We start from the raw sequence: 19,594 nt of genomic DNA on the forward strand, positions 1-19,594 counted from the left end.
ACTTTTTTTTCTTAAAAAACAAAAAATTAAATTAAGAATTAAATGCATCACTTTTTTTCGTTTTTCTCTTTCCGAAGTGACTAAACGGTAAGCGTAACGTAATCCCATGTTGAGTTCGAACTCCCAAAGTGGATAGATTTTATTAGATCATTCCTTTTTGCCGAGTCAATGTCCCGTCAAACACTATAACCCGACGTCAAAATTCAAACGCGTCCTCGACCGTCTCCTTTAGTTCGATCACTCACTTGCTCACCGTCCGTCTTTATTTGCAGGTCTGAAAAGTTAAAACAATTTCTGAACCAGATATATTCATGTCTTCCAAAAAATATAAAAATAAAAAAAGAATTATTTTTATTTAGAACCGGTATATTCGAAAAAAAAAAAAAAAGTTATTCGAAAGAATAAAATACAATTGTAAATAAAATTATTCGTTTTATTTTATTTTGTTTATTTTTTCGAGTTTGTTTGGCACGCCGTGAGTGTGACTTCTGTGAGTTATCATCAATTACAGTGCGATAGCTGTTGTTCTCTTCTCTCCGTCTCTCTGCCCTCTGGTATATTAATGTGGGGCTTAAGGTTTTAACTTAACTTACAAAAAAAAAAAAAAAAAAAAGTTTTTTATTTTGTTTTAATTTTATTGATCACCTCAGTAATCCAACAAGTCTCGGAGATGAATTCCTCGGAGGCAGAGGAGGCTCAAATTCCTGATGATGATCCTCTTCATTCTCAACAACAACAACAACAGTCTTCCACCATTCCTAAGCCCTTCAGTCTCAGAAGGTTCTGGTACTTTTTCCCTTTGATAAAGACGAAGATTTGAGAGGTTTTGATTGACAATGGAGGTTTTGTTTATTTTATATATATATATATATAGGTATCAGTCAGAGGTATATGAGGCTGCAAGGAGGAGGAACACCATTGCTGTATTGGAGACAGGTGCTGGGAAGACTATGATCGCTATTATGCTCATCAAAGAAATTGGTGAAGCTATCAAATCCACCGGCTCTAAAAGCATAATCATCTTCTTGGCTCCTACTGTTAATCTCGTTAACCAGGCAAATTGTTTCACTTTCTTTACTCGCTGTTTCCTTTCTTCCCTAATTCTTCTTTTAACTTTTTAAATTTTTATCCCAATTTGGCTGCTTGTTTTTGGAAAATGAGTGGGATTTTTTTTTGTTTTTTGTTTTTTTTTTTTTTTTTTTAGCAATTTGAGGTTATCAAAATACATACTGGTTTTGAAGTCGAAGAATATTATGGAGCCAAGGGAGTTGACGAGTGGAATAAGAAGCGTTGGGAAAAGGAAGTAAATGAACATGATGTAAGTTTGCTCTTTGGAACTAGTTCTGATTTTTCTTCTACCCACGCCGCCCCGCCCCCCCCAAAAATTACTTTTAGATATTGTTACTTTTCTCTGTTTTAGTGATTTGCGTTTTTTTCCCCTCCTAATTGCTTTTTGTTATTGTTACTTTTCTCTGTTTTAGAGATTTGCGTTTTTTTCCCTTCCTAATTGCTTTTTGTTATTGTTACTTTCTCTGTTTTAGTGATTTGCGTTGTTTTCGTTGTCAATGCTCTTTTACAAATAACTTCTTTTTTAGTATTTGAAGTTAAGTGGTGGTTTGCTTTAGTCTTATTTGCCATTATTATTCACTACTTCATGAGATTTTGATTCCGGTACCAGCTTATTTTATCCACTAGTCATGCCATCATTTACTCTCTTGTAGTGGTTTAACCATGCTTCTTTATGCATAAACATCAGCACTGAGAATACTTGTGCTTAAATTTATTTATTTATTTTTTTCTTGTAGGTCCTGGTTATGACACCACGGATTCTTTATAATGCCTTGTTAAGCGCATTCTTGAGACTAGAAACAGTATCCTTGATGGTTATTGATGAATGCCATCGAGCTAGTGCTAACCATGATTATGCAAAAATAATGAAGGTTTACAGAATTTATTGCTGAATGTTTCATTTTCATTTTTTTTTTAAAATTTTTTTATTATCTTAGTCATTTTTCCTTTGCCTTTTGAAATTACATGAGCAAGAAAGGAGCGTCTTTGATGAATATTGTCTTCTGTTGTTGAAGGAATTTTATCACAAATCTAGCAGCAAGCCAAAGATTTTTGGAATGACAGCTTCACCTATTCTTAGAAAAGGTACTAATTGTGTTATTGTTAGTCATTCTTGTTTGTTGTTGTTGTTGTTGTTTTTTTTTTTTTTTTTTTTTTTTTTTTTTTTTTTTTTATGTATTAAACATTTTATGAAGATAGGTTAGAAATTGAAAGTTTGGGTTGACACTATATTTTAGAAAAAAATTGGACAGTAATATTTTTTAAAAAAAAACTTAAATTATTGAGGACCCCGCAACTCTTATTTAAAAAAAAAAAAAAAAAATTAACAAAGTCTTACTTAGATTGCTTAAAGCTTGAAATTTGAAGATATATAAAAAACAATTTTATAAGTTATTTTATGAATTTTATTAGTAATATTTTTTAATATAGTAAATACTTCGGATGCACTTAAACTTTCAACTTAGCTCCCAAATTCTGTTTAGCTGTTTTCCTAGCGCTTTGTGATAAACTCAACATCTGTAAAGTGAGTTTACTCATTAGGTGTCTCATCCAAAACGGATTGCGAGGACCAAATATCAGAACTTGAAAGCATCTTGGACTCACAGGTACATAGATATTCTATTTCTGAATACTAGGTTTTGATCATGTGTTCAGTAAGTTATTGATTTCTCTGTTGTAATTTGGTGCTGTAGATTTATACTATTGAAGACAAGACAGAGATGGAATTATATGTCCCTTCTGCGAAAGTGACTTGTAGATTTTATGACCAATTACGCTGCTCATTTTTAGATTTGAAAGAAAAGATGGAAGCCTCATGGTCCAAGGTATTCCATCTTCTTACCATACATTTATAATCACTCATGTATATATGGAACATTCATATTAACTTATGCATGTATGAATGTGTAAACCTGTACCATTGATTTTAAGAATTTACTTGTTAGGATTTTGAAAAGGCTTTTTTATTTATGGCAGTTTGATGCGTCATTGTTAAATATGCAAGGGTTGGTAAATGAGTACAGGGATGCTGATGATAGAATTAAGACATTGAAGAAAAGGCTGTCCAGTGATCATTCAAAGATATCATATTGTCTTGACGATCTTGGTCTTATAGGTGCTTATGAGGTATGATTGTAATCTTAAAAGGACAAGGAAATGACAGTTATGGTAGAGAAGTTAAAAATATTCTTACATTGACACCCTTTTGATTTATTTTCTTGTCATATTATACCAATTCTAGTAAGCCTACTTGCAGATATAATTAACCAGGAAAATGACATACATGGATTGGCCCATAATTTTGATCTGAAAATTACTGGTTAATTAGTTCTAAAAAGGAACTTTCACTTGTGATTTTTGAGAGTTCAGTTTGTCCCTTATTTGATTCTCATCTGCCATGGTTGCTTACCGGAAAAACAAACTTACTGAATTTTGACATATGGGCTACTATTGGGAGGTAGCTCTATCCATTTTCTTCATGCCCCTATCTTAGGCAGAGGTAAGATTTGGTCCCTTCAGAGAGACAGTGCCAACTTGGTTATTGCCCCTCCTTTGAAACAGTGTTAATTGCTGTTATCTTCCATCATTAGAAATTTTTCCAAACCAAAAAACGTCTGATTTAAATATGGGTTAAACGTTACTTTGGCAATTGATGCTTATTTCTTTATGTTCTACCCTGTTGGTTCTTATCTATACAAATATATTCAAAGGTGGATGTTATCTGTTTTGTTACTTTTGTAGGCTGTAAAGCTATGTCTTGAGAATTCCACTAATACCCAAGAGGAGCGTGAAATTAACAGTGAGAGTTATTTTCAGTGTAAATGTTTTCTGGAGGAGTTGTTACATCTAGTTGGGGAATCACTACCACATGGTATGCAATGCTATGGCTTCTCTGTTCATTCTCTTAATTTCATGAAATCCAATTTTTGGATGTTGTGTTTTAGTTTTATTTCATGAAATTGTAATGTACATAACATTTCTGTTCATTCTCTTAATTTCATGAAATCCAATTTTTGTATATTGTGTTTTAGTTTTATTTCATGAAATTCTAATGTACATAAAATTTCTGTTCATTCTCTTTAATTTCATGAAATCCAATTTTTGTATATTGTGTTTTACTTTTATTTCATGAAATTCTAATGTACATAAAATTCTTCTTCTTATTATTATTATTATTCCTTTTTAATCTTCTTCTGCGCTTGTGTTATTAAACTGTGTTTTGTTCCCATGACTCAATATTTTTCCACTCTTATGTTGTACTTATCTTGCATCAACATAAAATATAATCACTAAAGGGCCAAACTGCTTATTGATCAAGTACTTTGTTTTTAACATTATTTTAATTGTCCACCTATTTGTTAGTTCAGTTCATAAGAAGTTAAACAATAGTGCAACACATTCTTGTCCATAGCGTGCATGGTATGGATGTCTTTGTTTGCCTGGTGCACTTTCCTGTGCCTCATTGCTTTTTTATGCTACATGTAATGCCTTTATATATGGTTTGGATAAAATATATATTTATTGCTGATGTTATTTTCTTCATGCTGCAGGTTGTGATGATCTTTTGGATTTTGAGTCTGATCTTTTGAAGGCAGTAGATTTAGGCTATATAACTCCTAAATTACGTGAACTTGTTGAACTTTTCCAGTCTTTTGGGTAACACCATATCATGACTACTTCATTGGTTAATTTTGTTTCTCTCTATTAGAAGTTTGATTTATCATCGTGTTTGTGGTTGCAGGGAAGCTAGACAACTACTATGCCTCATTTTTGTAGATAGGATTGTCTCAGCTAAAGTAATTGAAAGAATTGTTAAGAAAATTACGTATTTATCTCATTTCACAGTTTCATATCTGACTGGAAGCAACTCGGTTGATGCACTGGCACCAAAAATGCAAAAGGAGACTCTGGAATCATTTCGCTTTGGAAAGGTATTGCATGTTTTATATTTTGAGATATGATTTGAGAATGTTTTTGTTTTTGAAAGCATAATTATCATTTAGTAACGCCTTTCAAGTAGGTCAATCTATTATTTTCTACTGACGTAGTTGAGGAGGGAATTCATGTGCCAAATTGCTCCTATGTGATACGTTTTGACCTACCCAAGACAGTCCGCAGTTATGTCCAGTCCAGGGGACGAGCACGGCAAAGCAACTCTCAGTTTGTCGTTATGTTGGAGAGGTGAGTTTTCTCGTTGTCTTTATAAATGTCTAAGTACAATCAAAATCCTGCTGAGAAGGAAGCTTTCATGTCTGTATTTCTTAAATATATTGTTATTTCTACTGTATCTGTATATGCACAGGGGAAACATGAAACAAAGGGATCAACTATTTGATGTCATTAGGAGCGAGTGTTCAATGATAGATACAACTGTCAATAGAGATCCTGATGCACATAGTTTAAAAACATGGACTTTCGGAGGAACAGATGGGTATTTGGTGCATGCCACTGGTGCATCAGTTACTGCTGATTCTAGCATCAGTCTCATACAACGATATTGTGAAAAGCTCCCAACCGCTAAGTATGAATGTTTTCCTGGGCAATCGCTTTTCCTGAATTTACTAAACTGTATGTATATTTATTTGATTCCTTACTGTATTTGGTTACCACATACCTTAGGTGTTTTGCTTCAAAGCCAACTTTTCAGTTCTCATGTCTTGAAGGCTTTTACGAGTGCAAGCTAACGTTACCTCCTAATTCTGCTTTCCAAACATTAGTTGGTCCTGTAAGTAGGAGTTCTAATTTATCGAAGCAGCTTGTTTGCTTGGAAGCATGTAAAAAGCTACATCAGATGGGTGCTCTGGATAATAATCTTCTTCCACTAGTTGAGGAGCCTTCAAAAAATAATCCGACTGTAAAAAGCAAAGAAGCAACTTCCGGTGCAGGTATCTTTTGACATTAAAAATATCATTTGTTTCTCTTGTATTTGGCTATTGGATATTAACATCATGTTTATGTGTGTATCACGATACCTATCCATATCTACATCTTTATTCATTTTCATCTCTGTTTTACTACATTTGGAAAGGTTTTTGGCCCCCTCTTGTATGTGCACACAGTTTGTTTACGTATCTTGTCTTTGTTTTTTATTTTTTTATTAATTATATATATATATATATAATTGAACAGTATTTTGGTATTTGTAGGAACAACAAAAAGGAAGGAACTACACGGTACAACTCACATCCGTGCATTATCTGGAACTTGGGGTGAAAAAGTGGATAGTGCCACTTTTCACGCTTATAAGTTTGACTTCTCCTGTAGTATTATTAGTGAGGTTTATTCTGGATTTGTTCTTCTGATTGAGTCAAATCTTGATGATGATGTGGGAAATATTGAATTGGAACTCTATTTGGTTTCAAAGTCAGTTAAGTCTTCTGTTTCTTCATGTGGAAAGGTGTGTCTGGATGCAGAGCAGGTAAAAAACATAAGCTTCTTAAGTGAAACGTTTATCCTTACTTTAGTTTAATTCTGGAAATACTTACATTGGTATTATTTTGTCTATACTTTAACAACAGATGAAAAAAGCAAAATGCTTTCAGGAATTTTTCTTTAATGGATTATTTGGAAGGTTGTTTCATGGATCCAAGTCATCGGGAAATAGAGAGTTTTTACTTCAGAAAGAAACAACAACACTATGGAGCACATTGTACATGTATTTGCTTCTGCCTCTTGAAGGTTTGAATGATTCAGGTCATGAACCTTGGAGAATAGATTGGACAGGGATTGCTTCTTGCATTTCTGTGGTTAAATTGTTGAAGAACAATTCTTTGTTGGGCAGTGGACATTGTAATTATAACGGAGGGGATTTATTACCTAGTAGAACTGACTTATCTGAGACTGAATCTAAAGAAGCAAATGTAATATGCTTTGCTAATAGTTCTGTTGATATATCAAATCTTAACAATATGGTAGTATTGGCTATTCATACGGGAAAATTATACTCTATTGTTGAAGCTGTGAGCAACACATCGGCTGAGAGCCCTTTTGATGGTAATACTGATGCTGTCCCATCAGAATACACTACCTTTAATGAGTATTTTCACAAAAAGTAAGTGGTTTGGTCCTATTAGCATCTTTTGAATATTAGTATTCAAAGTTCTGTTAGTGATTATATAGTCTTGGTCAGGTATCAGATTGTACTAAAGTATCCGAATCAGCCTTTGTTGCGGTTAAAGCAAAGTCATAATCCTCATAATCTTCTAGTGAACTTCTCTGATGAAGGTTGGTTAATTTCGCGTGTTTGAACTTTTTGTTATGCTCTTGGATGTCATGCACACATCATCATCAGATTTCTTATCATGCTCTAGCCCTGAAATTTTTATGCTTGTTTCTCATAAATAACATTCTTCCATTTGTAGTTGGAAATTGCTTTTATCTCATCTTCTAAAGTATGATATAGGCCTAGGGAACTGCATGATTCTACTACATTATTGTATTAGCTATTTAGTAAACCAAAATTTTACCTTTAACATTTCATTGTCAACAAACCCCATCCCTTCTTTAGACCTATTAGTTGGTATCTCTGTTGAGTGAATTTTATATGCTGTATTTTGTTGCAATTTCCATACTTAACCAAAATTTTACTTTTAACATTTCATTGTCAACAAACCCCATCCCTTCTTTAGACCTATTAGTTGGTATCTCTGTTGAGTGAATTTTAGATGCTGTATTTTGTTGCAATTTCCATATTCTTTTGACGATTACTATTTGTAAAGTTTTGGTTTTGGTAGTGGGGAAGTAGGTGTTAGTTGAATGTGGTTGAATTAAAGGTTGACAGGTTGTACATGGAATCAACAATAAATTTGTATGGTATATCTTTGAGTAAATGAAGGGAAAAACTAAAAGAGTAGAAGGGATGGGGTTAGGATTTTGAAACTGCTACTTACATTGGAATAGAAGGTCTAATATGTTTCTTGTTTATAGGAGACAGTAATTGATAATTGCTTATTACATCTATTTTTATCAACAATGACCAAAAAACAAACAAACAAAGGAAAACAGAGAAAAAAAAAAAAAAAAAAAAAAGGAAAAAGAAAAAACATATATGCTATCATGTGAAGACTTAAAAGTTTTTGTCAAATAATATGTTATCATATAGACAAAGTTGGCTAGCTCGCGTGATCGAGAGCCATTACCTGCGCCACAGTTGCGCTGGTTCAAGTCACGGGTGGGGAGGGCATAGGGGACAGCCAAAAAAAAAAAATAAATAAATAAAATAATATGTTATCATATTACCAGATTTTTCTTTTGTGTCGTACATACCAATGTGGTTCCCATTAAAAAATAAACGATAAGGTAAAGAAAAGACAATTATCCTAATGGTAAACAGTTTAATAGATTTTTCATATTTTAAATGACTAAGACAAAGACTAAATGGATTTATCTTATAATTAAAATTAACCAAAAGGTTAAATCATTGAGCTCACTCTTTATCTTTACTTTCTAATATTTCTTTAATTGAGCAGGTTCTGATGGTGGTAAGACATCAAAATCTCGCCTTGTTAAGCCACAAATGCATGTTCACATGCCACCTGAACTTTTAGCAAGGATTGATGTCCCAAGAGCTGTTCTAAAATCATGTTATTTACTACCATCATTGATGCATCGTTTGGAATCTCTGATGTTAGCAAGCCAACTTAGAGGATCGATTGGCTGTCATCCAAGCAGCTTTCAGATATCAAGCTCATTGGCATGTCATATTCATGGGTTTTGCACTTTTTTAATTTTAAGCTATGAACTATTATTATTTGTCTAATTGATGCCTTTTTAATTAGATTCTAGAAGCACTTACAACACTTAGATGTTGTGAAAATTTTTCTATGGAGCGCTTGGAATTGCTTGGTGATTCAGTCTTGAAGTATGTTATGAGTTGCCACCTTTTTCTTAAATATCCCAAAAAACATGAAGGACAGTTATCTGATCTTCGTTCATTGGCCGTTTGTAACTCAAACCTTCATAAATTAGGAACTGATCGTCAATTGCAGGTATGAGCTGTGTCTGGTATCTGCAGCTTTTTGTTTTACTGTAGCAGAATTTTCCTTTCATGACCTGATAAATAATATTTTAATCAGCCTACCTGTATACTTGATCATAAGAGTGGACTGAATAAGCATATGGATTCATAATGACTGCATTTGTTATTTCTTATTTTTGACAGGGCTACATTCGTGATAGTGCTTTTGATCCACGTCGTTGGACTGCTCCTGGACAGCGTCCTTTGCGCCCGGTGCCTTGTAAATGTGGAGTGGATACTTCGGAAGTTCCTCTTTCTAGTGAGTTCCACAGTGAAGATCCAAAAATTGTGGTTGGAAAATGCTGTGATAAAGGTCACAGGTGGATGGGTTCAAAAACAGTAGCTGATTGTGTTGAAGCCCTTGTAGGGGCATATTATGTTGCTGGTGGACTGGCTGCTGCAATTCATATGATGAAGTGGCTGGGTTTTGACGCTGAGCTTGAGCTCTCTTTAGTTGTTGAAGCAATCAATGCTGCATCTCTTTGGTCTTACATCCCAAAAGCCGATGACATTGCATCCCTGGAGTCAAAGATTGGGTATGAATTTTTGACCAAGGGTCTCTTACAGGAAGCCATAACGCATCCATCTGTGGAAGAACAGGGTGTTTGTTACTGCTATGAGGTAGTTAAGGGTGCCTTCTTGTGATTTCATATTTGATCAACTTTATTCTTTATCTAGTCCATATACCAAAAGATGGTAAAATCTTTCTGAAATTCAAAAATAGAAATTGACTATATAAGTTTCTAAACAAAGTAAAAGTTATGTCATTTTGGTATACACAAGAATTGGGATATATAGTATTTGCACAAATGATAGCACCATATGAACTATATTTTATTTTGAATTTCCTTTAGAAGCTAAAACTTGCATAAGTGATGGTTACTTTTTGTGTTTTCTTTTGTTTTCTTTTGAGAAATAAAATTATTAATATAAACAAACATCAGAGGATGGGAAATCCTCTTACAGAAAAGAAAACAGTTCAGCTAAAATTCAGAGCACCATCCTATCATAATCTACCCTTTGGTACTCATCCTTTGATCATAATTGAAGCATAAAAAGAGGTCTCACTTTGTTCCTCAGATTTGACACCCATATGGTCTATCTTGACTTCTTTAATCCTCTGCAGAGGCTCGAATTTCTTGGTGATTCAGTTTTGGATCTGCTTATTACATGGTACCTCTATCAGAGCTACATAGATATTGATCCAGGCGAGTTGACTGACTTACGTTCAGCTTCTGTTAATAATGAAAACTTTGCTCAAGTTGCTGTGAGACGAAACCTTCAACTGCATCTGCAACATTGCTCCGGGTTACTATTGAGTCAAATAACTGCATATGTGGGTTCTTTTTCTGAACCTCACAACACAAATGGATCAATTCAAGGCACAAAAGGTCCCAAGGTAAGTCGTTGTTCTAATTATTATTAATATTTTAAGGTGGGTAAGTGTTGCATGCATTGAGCTTCGATAGGACATTGCTAATGCTTTAATATCTTGAATTGCTAAATGATTTTGGCTTTAATGATAATTTATTTGTTATGTATTTTAGCTCATATTTTGACCATATGTACCTACTTGAATTGCACCCTCTTTGTTTAACAATATTTTGCTAGTAAAAGAATGCATCATATATTACAATTTGAAGTCATGTAGGATCTCTGGCTGTTAAAACTTCTCAGTGGTCTTCTGCCTTTTGGTTAGGTATATGTCAGTTTTCTGATTGTAAATAGATCCGTTGTCCCTTCCTGTTTGTCTACAGGCCCTTGGAGACATGGTGGAAAGTATTGCAGGGGCAATACTAATTGACACTAAGCTTGATCTGGATAAAGTGTGGGAAATATTTGAACCGCTATTATCTCCAATTGTGACCCCTGATAAACTTGAATTGCCCCCATTGCGTGAATTGATTGAATTATGTGACTCTCTTGGATATTGCATGAAAGAAAAATGCATAAAGAAAGGTGAAATGGTGCATGCGGAGCTTACTGTACAGCTCAAAGATGTACTGTTAGTTGGGACGGGATATGACCAAAACAGAAAAGCTGCAAAAGGAGCAGCAGCCCGATGTTTATTGAAGAAAATGGAGGTTTGTTGGTGTTGGTGTTTCTTTTAATGTCTTTGCCCTTGTAACTTATAAGGTTTCCAAGAATTGAACACTCCAACATTTATTTTATATAATTGCTTTCATTTGATTAGCTGCCCTTTTTTGCAAGTTTTTCCAGAGATATTGCTTCATCTATATATCGTGGGTGTTGGCTTGCAACATTAAACCAGAATTTTTATTATTCATCTTGCATTTCAAAATAGTTAAAATCAACTTTGGGGAGCTTTGTGAAAAATATTGATGTCAAAATAACTTTTGGGGGGTCTAAAGAAAATTACAGAGAAAGGAATCTATATTTGTTTTTAATCAGTTAGGATACAGTTCTCAGCAAGAACAAAAAAAAGTAAATTTAGTAAAATTTATATCATGTTTTCGTGGGTATGGACTGACACAAAATTTAGTAAATAATTATTTACCTATAGTTTGATAGCAATAAAAGAGTTATTGTTGTATCATGAGTTGATTGCTGTCTATAAAGTTTATTCCTGTGTAACACATCTTTGAATAGCTTCTGTCAGCATAATTTATTATCTGTTTTTCTAATACTTAAATGCTGCAGAATAAAGGTGTCTCGTATGCTCAACTTTCCAAGAAGAGAAAGCAGGGTAGAGATCATGTTGTTGATTCATCTTCTGAAGATGTGAAAAATAACCCATACACCAAAATAACTGATGATTTGGTGGCAATGATCCACAAAAAGCAAAAGACATCTGAAATTCAGTCACAGGATGTGTCAAGAGTTTCATCTTCAACTGGTGTCTTTTCAATGGAAGCCAGTGATCCTAACACTGACACCCCAGGTTTGCATCATCTGTTTGTTTCTAAGCCTCATTTTTAATTTTTAAAAATTTTCTCATTTTTAATAATGAAGAGTAAACCAAATTTGCCATAGCATTGTGCTAGCATGAATGGTGAATGAAAGCTGGTGCAGAAGTACATCATCTACTTTACTCTTGATTGCTAATGGTAAACCATACTCCGTGTGAAGAAAATTGGTCAAAGGGCTTTCTTCTTGCGTGTAAACTATTTAATACCAAACAAACAAAATGGTGAATTGATAAGAAGTGCGAATTTAAATGTCTTGGCCACTTGGCTACCTTGAATTTGAATATACATGGTTGGCTTCATTTTTTCAATGAAAAATTGGCATGTCACAAACATTATTTTTGCTATTAACTCTTGAATTAACTAGACATAAATAAAATCCTGTCTCAGTACAAAGAAAATCAATTGCTGCTTCTTGGATTAACTGGTGGTTGCAATTACTACTTTCATTCTTTTCATATCCTTAAGAATATGATCAAGCGGTCATTTATCATGCCTCATTCCAATTTCCAGTCCCAAAATAGAATCTAGTAGGACAATAATTAAAATTTTGTTTCCTTATGCAGTTATTGGAGCAATCAACATGAAGAAAGGAGGTCCTCGAAACTCACTTTTTGACCTATGTAAGAAACTACAATGGCCAAGGCCTACCTTCGATACAATAGAAACTAAATCAAGGTAAACCCAAGCAACCAGGCTATAAATTTTACTTTACTGCTCTGCAAAACCTGCTTTAAAGTATTTCGTTCTTTTCAACTTTGTCCATTTTGGCCTGACCAGTGTTTTTCGTTTTCACAGAACGCCAATTGAACTTGGTGAAGGCTGCGAAAGAAGAATGGGATTCAACAGTTTTGTATCAAATATTATCTTGACCATACCCAACTTTGGCAATATTGAATGCAGTGGTGATGCTAGGGCTGATAAGAAGAGCTCACTAGACTCTGCAGCAGTTGCAATGCTTTATGAGCTCCAACGTTTAGGCAAACTCGTCATTGCCAGGTCGTAGCACTTTTTCCAGTTTCAAATTGCTGTGCCTTGATAGGGAAGGCAGTGCATTTTTTATAATCCAACACACCACACCCCCTCACCCACCTTTAATTATCTTCTTCGTTATGTCTAGCAAACTGTAAATATATATTTTAATATCATTGTTGTTTTGTTTTTTTGACGTGTCCGATTAGCTGAATCATTGATATTCCCTAATTGAAGTTTTCCTTCGCAATCTTCAATTAAAGTATATGTTGGAGATACAATTTAGTCGCACTGAAAGAATAGATAATTTCTTCTCTTTTTCCCTGGATAAGTTGTATTTCAGAATTTATTATATGATACAATTGGCCGGTCGAACATCAAACTCAAATGAGTAATGTGTTTACCATATAAAATCATCTCATTCTCATGCTCTAATCAAAAGCTCGTATACGTTACTGTTGTTATCCCCATTAACCCGTTTCAACATTTCAAAACTTTTACGACTCCCTATAAAATCTATCCGTTTGAAATTCACAAAACCACGCTCTACTGATTCTTTACTGGAATACACCGATCGAAGACGGTCAGCATGCCTCGAGTCTGTGTGGATTGCAGCCTCTATTTCATGGACTGACATGTTTTCCTGTTAAACACAGCATAAAAAACATCAAGGCCTGCAGTGATTTTAATCAACCTCTAAAATAATGGTGATATTGATCAATGGGCACATAGCAATCAAACGTCTAAAATCTTGTACCTGATAAAATGTATAGATATGATCCAACACCTGCATGCACGTAAAGCCGCTATCACTGAAAAATGTTCTTGAAGATGGCCCCATCTCGGCAAATCGGTCAACAGGAAAGAGTATGGTAAGAAAGTTGCTCCTAAATATTAATTCAGATTTCTCACTGCACACCAACACATAAAAGATATAGGCTGAGAGAGAAAATGCACTTCCCTAGGGGTCAAGAACATAATGTCAGATAAATTTGGAAATTTTGGAGGAGAGAGAAATAACCTTGCAGTAAGAGGCCTAGTTAAGTTTGCAAATGAAGCCTCTGAATCCTTGCCATCTCCTTTTGCATCAAAATATGCAGGTGTATGATGTTCACTGACATCTTCAGCACTAAAAGAATCGGTGTAAATAGAAGCAGTCGAAGTTGGCTCAGATATTGACCAGCAAATTGTATCCAGAAGGCTGCTAGGGGTTATAGGTCGCATTGGAGTTTGACAGGTCTGTAAGTGAAACGGAGGGAAAAAAAAAAAAAAAAAAAAAAAAAATGTCGTGTTCAAGTTATTGTTTATTAACATACGCAATCCATGTGTTGATACTGTTCATAGACTGATATGGTTTACCACCTACCTGCATGCGACGGCCACGACGATTTCTTACTCCAGTTTTAGCATAATTCACAATCTGTTGCCTTTCTTCATGGCTTGCTTTACTTCTAAAGTTCTGGACATCTTTAGGGACACTTCTCTCCTTCAATTCCTAGTAAATCAAACACTAGTAACATCATCTTCAAGATATAGACAGATATCCAAACAGTTGATGTTATATTCATCTGGACATTTTCACACACACACACACACACACACAAATTTTCCTACTGCATGATAGAATAACCTTTATGATTTTACCTCCTCCACAACTTGATTCTGAAAATCTTCAAGCATACCATTGACCTGCCTGGCCAAATCGACAGACATATGCACAAGCCTCTGCAGACACCTCTCCTTGGCTGTTTTCAGAATCCAAAGTGGCTGAGACATACAATATAGCAAATTAACCCCATTGAGATAAAATAAGTATAAAGAGCATTCTCTAACATTCAATAGACATAAGAAAGTCTTTCACATTCCAGACACTGCCATCGGTTATTAAAAAATATTTGAAACAATGATATGAAGAAGGCTAATGACAGTAGCGGGATGTCAAAAACAGTATGAGCAACAGAAAATATGATGTCCCATGCCAGTAAAAGTTTACCACGTAGAGCTAGAGTATTAGAAGTGCTCATTCATACAAGACGAAGATCATATTATGCTGAAGCACTTACAGTAACAAGATGGCTTGAGTGACCAAGATATCTCCGGATAGAGGACCCTTCACACACAACATGACTGGCAGGGCAACCAACAAACCACTGCTTTAGAAATGTGGCTCCTTCCTTACTGGCAGCCTCAATGACCTACCATGCACATCAAATGATGTTGAGAAAATTCTCAATGCAGTGTATAATTAAAACTTGCTCCAACAGCAGACACAACAACATTAAAAAGTTAAAAAATCATAAAAATTTTAATACAAAAGAAGTTCGTTCTTCTGAGTTATTTGAGATTTACCTTTTTTCGAAGTTCTTCTGAAATATCTAAGTCGACATAGAGGTAGCTGCCAGATAGCGTAGAGCCAGTAGTTCTATTAGACTCTCCTCCAGAATGGGACAGATGCTGTTCCTGTAGCATGTCAGATTGCTTGGCGCCACGAGTACCAACAGGAAGGCAGGAATTTTCAGTACCACTAAAACCAACTAGTCTATTCATCTGATCCAAGTGTGCATCATTTTTTCCAAAGCTCTTGACATTGTAAAGTGATTCATTGAGTCTCACTGCGAAAGTAATAGGCAATTGGATTCCGAGACTAGTAAAGTAGCATACACCCATTGATTTCGCATAGATTTAATCAGTAACAAAATGGATCTCCACACATCAGTGTAAAACAAAAGGTAGCCCACTCTTACCATTCTTCCTAACGCTATCGACAAACCATCCAAGAGTAACAATAAAGAGACCATTTCTTGATCCATGTTTCGCGGCATGCTCAAACTTGCGTCCACCAAAGCTGTAACACTTGTTAAGGATGACATACAAGCCGTGCATCAATAACCCTTAAGGAGCATTATGATGTTGACCCAATTAAAAAAATAAGATTGGTAAATTTTGGCCATTGTATCATAATATAAAGAATAAATATTATATAATAAGTGAAAGAATAAAATAGAAATAGAAGGATATCTGAACCACCAAATGGGTACATTGTGGGTGTAAATTAGGGCTGTACTGACCACCTAATCTTTCTGTTGCTTCCATAACCTGTTTCCTTGCTTCTGCCAGAACAGCAGCATAGACATGAGAATTCATTGAATAGCTACCAGCTTAGTCATATAAAAGGTTGATGGAGCAAGATAACATAGCAAATTGAGTTCAAAAAACACGTCAATCAGTCAAAACAATAAGCTTAGCTTGAATCCGGGTCTCTGCTACACAATTGACTTTTTCCTCTCTTTTTCTTTTTTGATCAGATTCTTCTGTCGTTAAGATGATATAATATTAGTCTTCAAAGTGAACGTTCTATTGTTGATTAGCTATTAATCTTTTTAGTTTTATAGTACCACTTCTAAAACTAATGTGTATAATAATTATGAGAAAAATATGGGCTATCTAATATCCTATCACATACAAAACTAACCCACTAAAAGCGGGAAGGAAATGCAATACTCAAACAATTATTAACCCAGAAGATACACACAACAAGAAAACGACAAATAAAAATAATAAAGAAATAAAAAAGGCTAAGATTATGAACACAACCGACATCCTAAGAAATTAAAATGTGTGAAAGTAGAATTCATGAACCAGTTACCTTTGGATAGACCAGTAACACATATAACGAGACCGGCAAAAGGTGCGCCTGATCGGACCCCCAGTGACTCCGACACAGCGGAGGACGAAGCTGGGGACATTGGTTCAATTGGTTGCAGACCTCTAAATGAATGCAATGGAGATGAAATTCCAACAAACAGCCTAGAGCACCCCTTGCTTTTTATCACTTCCACCACACCACCACCCATAACCACCGCTTAAGCCTCTGTTTAAAATTCAAAAAAAAAAAAAAAAATGTGAGAGATAGAAGAAAGTGATATATACCCATTACATAAAATTAGCAGCCACATCGGCTTAACAGCCCAAAAGAAAAATACAAAACAAATCAACAGTCCAATCGGCATAAATCAAGTGGTAGAAAAAAAAATGTGAGAGATAGAAGAAAGTGACATATACCCATTACACAAAATTAATAAACTTTGACAAATTACTCACTGTCTGAAAGTGGAAAAGCAATATAAGAAGTGTAATTACTCAGTGGGCGGGAAAGAAATTTTGGAACAAAATGGAAATAAATGAAAGATTAAACCCAATAATTAAAAGCGTATACGACCATGACCCAGCAGCAACATTCTGGGAAAAAGAAAAGGAAAACTGAAAACAAATCGAAATGCTTTCACAAATGGAAGCATCTTATTAAAGAAACCAAAAAAAAAAAAAAAAAAAAAACAAAAAACAAAAAACAAAACAAAAAAGCAGGGAATCGAAAAGAATGGTAAAAAGCAGAAATGGGTAGCGGGAACAAGATTCAGAGGCTGCTGAAGACAAAGAGTGAATTTTGAAGATGCAAGGAAAAAACTTTTTCTTCGGTGAATGTAAAGGCTTCGAGGAAGAGCCCCCCAAAAAAAAAAAAAATAAATAAATAAGAGAATTTTTTCGAATGACGTGCTGTGTATGAGAATGGGGTTCGAGAAAGTGAGTGAAAGATGGGGAACCGGAAGCAATGCAAAGTGGCACAAAGCCAGAGCACTGGCACTACTCGGTCCACCATATTCAAAACCTCTCATCCCAAATCGGGTTTACCCTTTGCTGGAATTACAAGTGTGCCATCACTGTGTAAGGGTCTGCTCTGTTCTGTTTTCCTGTTTGGTTTTGTCCCTACCTATTACGGAAAATAAAAGCCAGAGACCGAGTACTTTTTGGGCTTAACAACGAGATCAGCTTGCTTTTATCCGTATGTGAATGAATGTTATACTTCATAGGACACTCCCAAATAGTCCGCAGAATTCAAAATTGAGCCTTAAATGTTTGCATTTTGTTAGCTTTTGTTTGCTCTCACTGAAAATAATAATTAAAAAAAACAAAATAAATAAAGCCTCTGCTCTTCTCTGTCTACTTGCTCAGGACTAGGCATCGATGGTGTAAATTGAAAGAGGGCCATGGACATGGTGGTCTTTTGGGAAGATCTTAATTATTTAATATTTAATTAATTATTTTTTGGGGTCTTGTTTATTTGTTAATTGTGTGTGGAGGGTGTCAATTGGAAGTGCAAATTCATATGAATTTCCAACAGATAACAGTCGTTTTCTATGACACCTATTTGGTTCACATGAGGTTGACCTAAATCCCCACACCTATTAAATATTTGATTATACAAAGTAATTAATATTGGACATAACGTGTTACTGCAACTTCTCCAGTTGTGGCTAAAAATATAATAATGTAAATTCACTTTTTGTTACTTCCTTTTATCATGAATGAAATCTCTAAAAACTCATTACTTGCAGTTGAAGATAACCCTTTCTTTTTATTATTAAAATTGATTCATTAAAAATTTAAAGATGTTACTAAAAGTCAGAATTTAGACCGTTTCCAACTAGTGCCAAAATGGTACAAAAACATTAAATTGTGATGAAATGGCTCTCCAGTTCAATTTGACGCCATTTTAGCGTAAATAATCAGTATGGCGCTAACTTCGGTGCACTGCTGTTTATTTCACCAATTTAGTATTTATGTTTTTTTTTTTTAAAAAATTTTTACAACAATCTTTAATATTATAATATTTTTATAATTTTTTCATATTTTGAAGGGGATTAATCGCTTTTTGATACTAAAAGACAAAAATAATATAAAAAAATATATAAAAATAAATAAAAAATATTTTTCTAATGCTAAAAATAGTGTAATAGATTTGATGAAAGTTTTGCTCCGCTATAATGCAAAATTTACATCATTTTGGTGCAATCCGTGGAGATGCTCTTAATTGAAGAATAAGTGACTGTGAAGCTGCATATAAATGGATAAACATGCATTAATTACGAATCTGACTGAAAGCTGTGAAGTGGTCTGAACTTGGTTGTGATCTAATCTTTCAATTAAAGTCATTAGCTTGCTGCCAATTCCTTCCTTGGATTGGACAGTTATGTACAAAGAAAACCAAGAAAAGTCTTAAAATTCATCTTGGAAATTTTTGTTTGTTTGTTTGGAAAAATAGTGCAGAAAATGATGTTCCCAAAGCTGACCCACCAAACCGGTATGATTTTGTCATAAAACGGATCAATCTCAATTATTTGGTTAAAATATTTACTTTGAAAAAACGCTTCGCTGGGTCAGGTACTTGTGAAATCATATAAAAAAGCATGAAGCATACACCATCAAGATATAGCTTTGATAAAAAATAAAAATAAAAAAATATATAAGCCGTATTGGCTTTTTATAAAATTAACTATCAATTCTTGAAGTCGTTGACCGACTGGTCTTTGTCCATGGCCCCGATTCTTTGGCGTACTTCTTTGGGTTTCAAAAATATTTAAAACGATTAGTATTTTATGTTGGGAATATTTTTTTTGGGGGAAAATTTTATGTTTGGAATATGAATTCTCAAATCTACCAGAACGAAAAAAGAAAGAAAGGAAGTATGACAAATTTTAAATTTTAATATTTTTGATTTAAAAAAAAAAAGTTATAAAAACTCATAAGAATAATAATAATAATAAAATGTATA

The 19,594-nt window shown here is 34.3% G+C and overlaps 2 protein-coding genes across 9 annotated transcripts; one reads left to right on the forward strand and one right to left on the reverse strand.

Annotated features, from left to right (window-relative positions):
• Window positions 1-118: 118 nt before the first annotated feature.
• On the forward strand, window positions 119-13,315 carry LOC107420115 (endoribonuclease Dicer homolog 3). 4 transcript variants are annotated; one of them, XM_060817723.1, is made up of 27 exons: window positions 160-272; window positions 512-554; window positions 651-780; window positions 875-1,055; window positions 1,205-1,318; window positions 1,806-1,940; window positions 2,085-2,154; window positions 2,611-2,675; window positions 2,763-2,894; window positions 3,046-3,195; window positions 3,811-3,940; window positions 4,620-4,725; window positions 4,811-5,000; window positions 5,090-5,250; window positions 5,372-5,590; window positions 5,689-5,954; window positions 6,216-6,487; window positions 6,588-7,120; window positions 7,199-7,293; window positions 8,538-8,761; window positions 8,847-9,056; window positions 9,230-9,706; window positions 10,212-10,484; window positions 10,843-11,169; window positions 11,747-11,987; window positions 12,579-12,690; window positions 12,811-13,315. In XM_060817723.1, the coding sequence occupies exons 3-27, from the start codon at window positions 671-673 to the stop codon at window positions 13,016-13,018; spliced, it is 5,001 nt and encodes a 1,666-aa protein (XP_060673706.1). In that variant the 5' UTR covers window positions 160-272; window positions 512-554; window positions 651-670; the 3' UTR covers window positions 13,019-13,315. The 4 variants fall into 4 exon arrangements, with proteins under 4 accessions (XP_060673705.1, XP_060673706.1, XP_060673707.1 ...); XM_060817722.1 differs by lacking the exon at window positions 512-554 and having other exon boundaries at window positions 119-272; XM_060817724.1 differs by lacking the exons at window positions 160-272; window positions 1,806-1,940 and having other exon boundaries at window positions 296-554.
• On the reverse strand, window positions 13,277-17,973 carry LOC107420116 (uncharacterized). 5 transcript variants are annotated; one of them, XM_060817730.1, is made up of 10 exons: window positions 17,753-17,973; window positions 16,631-16,855; window positions 15,729-16,094; window positions 15,334-15,596; window positions 15,048-15,179; window positions 14,629-14,751; window positions 14,351-14,479; window positions 14,006-14,223; window positions 13,742-13,895; window positions 13,277-13,627 (listed from the first exon to the last, which is right to left on the reverse strand). In XM_060817730.1, exons 3-10 carry the CDS (start codon window positions 15,865-15,867, stop codon window positions 13,409-13,411), a joined length of 1,377 nt encoding a protein of 458 aa, XP_060673713.1. In that variant the 5' UTR covers window positions 15,868-16,094; window positions 16,631-16,855; window positions 17,753-17,973; the 3' UTR covers window positions 13,277-13,408. The 5 variants fall into 5 exon arrangements, with proteins under 5 accessions (XP_060673713.1, XP_060673712.1, XP_060673710.1 ...); XM_060817729.1 differs by having other exon boundaries at window positions 17,674-17,973; XM_060817727.1 differs by lacking the exon at window positions 17,753-17,973 and adding an exon at window positions 17,086-17,619.
• Window positions 17,974-19,594: the final 1,621 nt, after the last annotated feature.

Source organism: Ziziphus jujuba, chromosome 5 (genome assembly GCF_031755915.1).
Source record: "Ziziphus jujuba cultivar Dongzao chromosome 5, ASM3175591v1".
Lineage (NCBI taxonomy): Eukaryota > Viridiplantae > Streptophyta > Magnoliopsida > Rosales > Rhamnaceae > Ziziphus > Ziziphus jujuba.

Bases quoted from the DNA above. Each gene is read 5' to 3' on its own strand.
- LOC107420116 (XM_060817730.1), bottom strand. From the start codon at position 15,867: ATGCACGGCTTGTATGTCATCCTTAACAAGTGTTACAGCTTTGGTGGA. The intron at 15,180-15,333 runs GTAAATCTCAAA...TGTGCATGGTAG, and splicing joins CAGAAGAACTTCGAAAAAAG to GTCATTGAGGCTGCCAGTAA. The intron at 13,896-14,005 runs GTTATTTCTCTC...GTTGGTGTGCAG, and splicing joins ACTAGGCCTCTTACTGCAAG to TGAGAAATCTGAATTAATAT.
- LOC107420115 (XM_060817722.1), top strand. From the start codon at position 671: ATGAATTCCTCGGAGGCAGAGGAGGCTCAAATTCCTGATGATGATCCT. The intron at 781-874 runs GTTCTGGTACTT...ATATATATATAG, and splicing joins AAGCCCTTCAGTCTCAGAAG to GTATCAGTCAGAGGTATATG. The intron at 12,691-12,810 runs GTAAACCCAAGC...TCGTTTTCACAG, and splicing joins ACAATAGAAACTAAATCAAG to AACGCCAATTGAACTTGGTG.